Source organism: Camellia sinensis, chromosome 8, assembly GCF_055761805.1.
Source record: "Camellia sinensis isolate YWXY chromosome 8, ASM5576180v1, whole genome shotgun sequence".
In the NCBI taxonomy this organism is placed as follows: domain Eukaryota; kingdom Viridiplantae; phylum Streptophyta; class Magnoliopsida; order Ericales; family Theaceae; genus Camellia; species Camellia sinensis.
This window is the reverse complement of record NC_138968.1, coordinates 13,812,080-13,818,418: the sequence shown is the minus strand read 5'-3', so window position 1 is coordinate 13,818,418 and position 6,339 is coordinate 13,812,080. Positions and strand designations below refer to the sequence as shown.

The 6,339-nt window shown below is 39.3% G+C and overlaps 2 protein-coding genes across 2 annotated transcripts; both read right to left on the bottom strand.

Moving 5' to 3' along the window:
- Positions 1-250: 250 nt before the first annotated feature.
- On the bottom strand, positions 251-1,640 carry LOC145797560 (uncharacterized). The gene is made up of 3 exons (XM_082884943.1): positions 1,292-1,640; positions 866-940; positions 251-747 (listed from the first exon to the last, which is right to left on the bottom strand). The coding sequence occupies exons 1-3, from the start codon at positions 1,638-1,640 to the stop codon at positions 251-253; spliced, it is 921 nt and encodes a 306-aa protein (XP_082741069.1).
- A 3,364-nt stretch (positions 1,641-5,004) lies between these two features.
- LOC114280780 (L10-interacting MYB domain-containing protein-like) lies at positions 5,005-5,956 on the bottom strand. The gene is made up of 2 exons (XM_028223164.2): positions 5,546-5,956; positions 5,005-5,418 (listed from the first exon to the last, which is right to left on the bottom strand). The coding sequence occupies exons 1-2, from the start codon at positions 5,954-5,956 to the stop codon at positions 5,005-5,007; spliced, it is 825 nt and encodes a 274-aa protein (XP_028078965.2).
- Between the last annotated feature and the right edge of the window lie 383 nt (positions 5,957-6,339).

Here is a 6,339-nt window from a genome sequence, read left to right as displayed (position 1 = left end):
TGGCACATGACCAAAAATGGGTGAACAGTTGTGGTTTTTTGTTGTTTTCAACTGGTGGTTTTATGTTTTTAATTTACATCGCACATGATAATTTCTGTATTAGTTTTTTTTTTTCCTTATTTGTTTCACCAACTGAAAGGGGGTATATTCCCGTGTAAACACATACATACTGTACATGATAATATTCAATAATACAGTCTGTTCCACGTGTGTTACCAATGTTACAACCCTACGAAAATTAGGTCGACTATTATATATTTCCTAACGTTCCGTTATTACGCATGTAACATAACTTGTCGCGTATGCGAAGGCACACCAACGCCATATGCGGGTCCTCATCCCCAACCATTAAACCATTCTCGTCATGTTCAACTTCTAGTATGGCATTTACTATTGTCATAGCCTTTTCCTCGTCACAAATTGGGTGAACAGTTGTTGGATTACCTGTGTTTCGCCGTATATAATTATATAATGCCATTGACGCACCTACTAACTGAACTTGCACATTCGCAAAGTCATACCGAGGCATGTCTCGAATAAACCCCCATCGATTTTTCCAAGCATCGAAAGTGCGTTCCACCACACTGCGTAACGACGAGTGAACTTTGTTAAATAATTCCCTTTGCGTGTTTGCCGTCGTGTTCCGTAGAATACGTCGAAATTCTTGTTGGTGGTAACGGCTGCCTCTGAATGGTGCTAAGTAACCTATCTGGTTTGGATAGGCAGAATCGACAAGATAATATTTGCCTGCAGACAGGACAACAATGTATGACACCAAAAGCAAACATTGTGCTTCATTTTCAAGTAACGCTGTTTTAGAAAAAATTATAGCCCCATAAATGCAGAATTCATGGCCATGTGTTACCTTCATCAGGATGTGGAAATGAGACATTGTCATCTGTTAGTATCTCGTTGAAAATGCGACTATCATGCATACTTCCTTCCCATCCGCACGAAATGAATATGAAACACATGTCAAAATCGACCGCGGCCATGATATTTTGCATGTGACAGTATTTTTCTACCAAAATATGTTGCTACATCTGGCCCCGTAACCCATGCACTTATATGTGTTCCGTCTATTGCTCCAATACAGTCCTGCAAACAACCCAATTCTTTTGTTGCTTAAACGGGTAACAAGTAATGGTTTTTTCCATACGTCACGTCCAGTTAATAATAAAAACAAAATAACTAACACTTCTTATTTATATGTCAATAATGTTTTTCAGTAGTACCTTGAACGGTAAGTATTTTCGTCTAGACCGCACGTATGGATGTATACGATGCTAACTGTATGTGGGTCGGCAATGAACAACAGTGAACTCTTTCATGGAAGTTAATACGTTATTCACGTGCCGAGACACAGTCTCCTCCGAATGTTGGAGCCGTTCTTGGATTTCCTGATTTTGCTTCCCTTTCAACACATGGATAAACATTGCAACGCTTTCTTCAACAACTAAGCCATGTAGACGTTGCGGTACTTGTAACCCAAAATCATTTACTAATGTTTCACACAAGGCGGAAAAAACTTCCTTCGGCATGCAAACATTTTCTTCAAATCGACCCATATGGCCCGCATATAGTTCAGATATCCATGCATTCCCTGTCAGTATAGAAGTGCGACATGACGTTTTAGCCATGTGTTTTTCGTACCATTCTGTCGCATACTGGCATGCTTGTAGAAATGTGCAGTTGTGTTATTGTTGCACCTGGACCGCCATTTGATTAAGCATTTCCCTTAAATCATCATTGTTGCTTCCATCCCAGGGATTCATCACGTCTTCGTTGATGCGAAACTTACAAGAGTGGCACTTTTTCAATCAATTTGCACGTGATTCATTGACTCAAATAATATTGAAGTTTGCAATTAAAAAATGCCGACATTGTTTTTAATGTAAGTAATGCCATCACCAATGTCATTAGTAACGCATAATGATATGAATTGCACAATTTGTAAACCTGTTCAACTTCTGCTTTAGAGGGGGACCATGGTGGTAACAACCACAAAAGTTGACGTCAAGCTAAACTAATAGTTAAATTTGCAAAATATAGACATACAAAAGCTAGCAAGAAAACCGTCGTTGCCTGTCTAAAAAATAGCCATGCATTTAATTAAAACAGAAGCATCCCATTCATTTCCCAAAAACCGTGCACAACCATGCTTCCATTCCGTCAACCCATGCACTTAACTAAAAGTTTTGTTCACCATAGCTAGCAAGAAAAAAACAAAAATGAAGGAATAAAAACATGCATACACAACCATCCTATTTTAATACAGTGCCAACAATAACATAAGTCAAAGTTTTCAAAAGCAAGAGAAGGACAGGCATCTTCAACACTCGTAAGACCGTTACATCACATTCGGCGACCCCCAAACAGGTTTGTAAAAGGCGCCGATGCAGTACACTGGAGCTGCTTTTATGTAAGCTACCCTATGATGTGGTCATCATCAGGCTGGCATATTATCACCTCCCAGTAATCGGCGTTATCCATAAGTGTTGAAGCGAAGTGGAATAACGGCGTACCAATCAGGGATGGAATACTCGTCAGGCGATACATGCACTCTGAAATAGTGTACAGCTGTCACGATCCAAACCCGCCCCTATGGGTTTAGCACCGTAACCGGCCAGTAATCCAAGATTACCGAAGGCCTGCTTAACAGTAAGACAGTAATACAGAGTACATGGGCATGGCGGAAACCAAAACAGTAAATAAACAATGTCCATTGAGTTGTGAGTCTGTATGCAAAAAGATTTTTCATACGTATATACATGAACAGTACAGAACAGTATGTACAACATTTACAGTCGATCAGAACAGGGACCTAATCCCTGTTAAACAGTACAGTACAGTGCTATCAGTCTATACAGTTATACAAAACAGATACAGAGACAGACAAGGGAAAATTAAAACAACTCTAAGCCATAGCATGGCAGGCTCGGAACCTCGTAGTGAGGCACATAGGTTGGCTTGACAAAACTGGAGTTTACCCCGACGCTTCTAGCAATGGTCCGATGCCTGTACACCTACATATATATATGGGCAGTGAGCTAAAGCCCAGCGAATAACATAATGCGTAAAGAGGTTAAGAATGAATGTCCTTACAGTATTGAAAACAATCATTTCAATCAGTATGTCAGTTATTCAGTCATTACAGTCATATGTGGTACATCCAGTAACAAAACAGTGCAATAGGTCTTATCAGACCGAACAGTCAGTTGATGGCCATCATATCAGTAAACAGTAGTGGTTCCAACATGGGAATCGACAGAGATCTCTGTAACAGTAGCAGTAACAGTAACAGTAACAGTAGTTTCTAAGGATGTCACAATACAGTTCACAATTAGGACATCATTCATTCAGTAACAGTATCATTTCAAAAAACAGTACAGTTCAATTGTTCAGAAGATAATCATATTTGAACATATCTTTACACAGTTGTTACTTACAGAGTTCTGGGCTACAGTTAAGCTAGAGCGTGTCCCCAGATGCCAACTCTACACAGTTACAGATTGAACACACACTAAGCTATACGGTTGGGAAAAATAATAACTTAATCCCTAATTTGCCTCGGTATGGTTCTACATCTATATCCTTATTAAGATGCCTTAAACTAGGCCTAAGAATGCCTAGGATGAAATGAGGATACAAAGATGCACATTAAAAACATTTTTCAGAATTTTCGAAAAACAGGGGTCACGTTCGAGCGTCGATTACTACGCTTGAGCGGACATGCAGACAAAGGATACCTGCTCGAGCGTGGACTACTCCGCTCAAGCGGACTGCAAAACATGCCAAAAGTACTGGATGCTCGAAATTTACGCTCGACGGGCGCTCGACAGCCGCTCGAGCGTAAGACACGAGGTACCGCTCGAGCGTCAATTTTTCCGCTCGAGCGGACATCAAAACAGTGTAAAGCGCTGGGAGCACGAATTTCACGCTCGAGCGCCAGTCACCCCGCTCGAGCATGAGTTCAAAATCTGGAATTCCCAGATTTGAACCTCAAGCTCAAATCAAGTTTCAATGTATCAAATTCGATCCTTTTGGGCCCATTTTCTAGAAAACACCTCAAAACCCATAGTATAACATATTTCAAAGCTCAATTTGTAGAATCAAGGCCCAAAGGTAGTTCAAATAAATCCAAATTCAAACCAATTATCATGAACAAGATAAACATGGGACATGCATGACTTTAAATAACTTCCAAGCCTCAAATACATGCTCTAGTGAGCTAACTCTTACAAAAACAAGATGAAATCATGGTCTATAACAATAATATGAACATGCATGCACCAATTGCCATGAAATCAACATCAAAATGCAAGGATATAGACATGCATGCAACAATTAAGCCTTAATTCAACAATCTATTCCAATTTTTGACTTAGCTCTTTAAACTATCATGATCCATGCTAGATAGAACTTAAATACTCAATTAAGAAGTCAACTATTTTACCTTAAGTCTTGAATTAGAGGTATGGAGGCTCAATGTTGCAAGTCTTCTACAATTTCCTCAAGTTTCCAAGCAAAACCCTCAAGAACAATTCAATCTCCTAACTCTCTCTGTCTCAGTCGGTTTGTCTCTCAAATGGATAGAGCAAATGTTGTGTTTAGGTGCAATGAAGCTTCAATATGTCTTAGATAGTGGCCCACCAATATGGCTTTTTGGTAAATAATGCAACTTATGCCATTTATCAATATTGATCCAATTTAATCATACCAAAACACCTTTTTTTAATTAAATACACCATAAAATCACATAAAATCTAATTGACATAGAACATCAATCAATTTCAGATCCGGCCACCGATAAGGCCTTCAATTAGCAGTTTAAACACAAAGACATGAACAGATAATTTGGCAGGCAAACAGATAGAATTACAATTTAACTAATATACTCAATCAATTCGACTTCAGTTTTCAGTCAGTCAGTCAGTCAATTAACATATTTAGCCTCAGTTTAACAGTAATCAATGGCTTATCAGTAAACAGTGGTGAGGGTTATTACAACAGCGATTCCTTGCCTGTGAGGTGTCTCACCGTAACCTGCTGATTCTTCATACGCACCACATTTGTCAGATTGTTCATGCTTTCCGCAATAACTGACGCTCCACTTGTTGCCTTCTTCGACTTTGAAACACTTGTTGATGGCGTCTTTCTCCTTTTCTCCCTTTCAATCGGAACATGCTCCAGTGAAGAATCTGAATCCACGTCCTGTACTCTTGCGGGTATCGGATCAGTAAATGGTTGGGCTCCCAAACTATGCACTGAGTTAGATAAGTCATTAGCAACTTCAGGAAGTTTCTCTCCCGGGGTCCAATGGTGCTTACCAGTAGTTGATGCCCCCATGAAGACCGTCTCTATCAACTCACGATGTTCCAAGGTATTTTTCCTGAACTTGGCACACATCTTGTTTATCTGCAGAAATAGAAATATATGAAAGAGAAAGACATTACATTTCATATAATTAATTAAAAGTTAACTAAAAAAGTTAAAAATGTACTGGTAAATGACAAATATGAAACTTGTTTGTACATGTACTTACCGATTCCATATTGTCCCACCACTCCTCAGGTGCCTGAAACATACCGGTGTCGCAGTCAAACCCTATCCCTGACACTCCTTTGCTTGAATCCATCAACTTTGTCCACGCTTGCCACTCTTTTTTCAAACTCATGTACTTATTCTTCAACTTTTCAGTCCATGTTTTCTTCCTGTTTTTTTTCTTAAATTTTCTTGCCAAGGACTTGTACCCTGCTTGGCTGAGGACTAGGAATGGGCGATTTTCTTTAGTAATCTCATTTGCAATTAACTGCAGGAAAACTCGGATTGAGTCACTATCCCATGAGGGCTTGTGGCTGAACTGATTATGTGTCTCTTCAAGACTGCTTGACTTGTCAGTGACAATGCCTTTGCTTTTGGATTGGGTACGCGAAGAAGTACGTATGGAAGCCATTACTAATGTACGGTTACAAAAGATTACCATCACAAATTCGGTTGTTATATACAGACGCATAAGCCATTACATATTAATAACAACAAACAGAGAGATAGGATGCTAAATTAGCCAGCATATAACCATTGCACATTAATAACATACGTACATAGGTTCCATGGAAGTTAGTAGTGGACATAGTTATGATAGTCATTAATACGTCTACCGTTTCGTAGTGGAGAAAAGCAAAGGCAGCTTAAAGTCATACTAAAGTATACTACCAACATACTACCAACATACTAACATGTTTGTACATACTAACAACATCGTAACGTTGCTTACATACGGAACAACAAAATGACAACGACAATGCATAGCACATGCACAATGGTCTTAAGGACACA

Bases quoted from the DNA above. Each gene is read 5' to 3' on its own strand.
- LOC145797560 (XM_082884943.1), bottom strand. From the start codon at position 1,640: ATGGCTAAAACGTCATGTCGCACTTCTATACTGACAGGGAATGCATGG. The intron at 941-1,291 runs GTTAGCATCGTA...GCGGATGGGAAG, and splicing joins TCATTGCCGACCCACATACA to GAAGTATGCATGATAGTCGC. The intron at 748-865 runs GTAACACATGGC...TCCTGTCTGCAG, and splicing joins ATTTCCACATCCTGATGAAG to GCAAATATTATCTTGTCGAT.
- LOC114280780 (XM_028223164.2), bottom strand. From the start codon at position 5,956: ATGGCTTCCATACGTACTTCTTCGCGTACCCAATCCAAAAGCAAAGGC. The intron at 5,419-5,545 runs GTAAGTACATGT...CTATTTCTGCAG, and splicing joins GGTGGGACAATATGGAATCG to ATAAACAAGATGTGTGCCAA.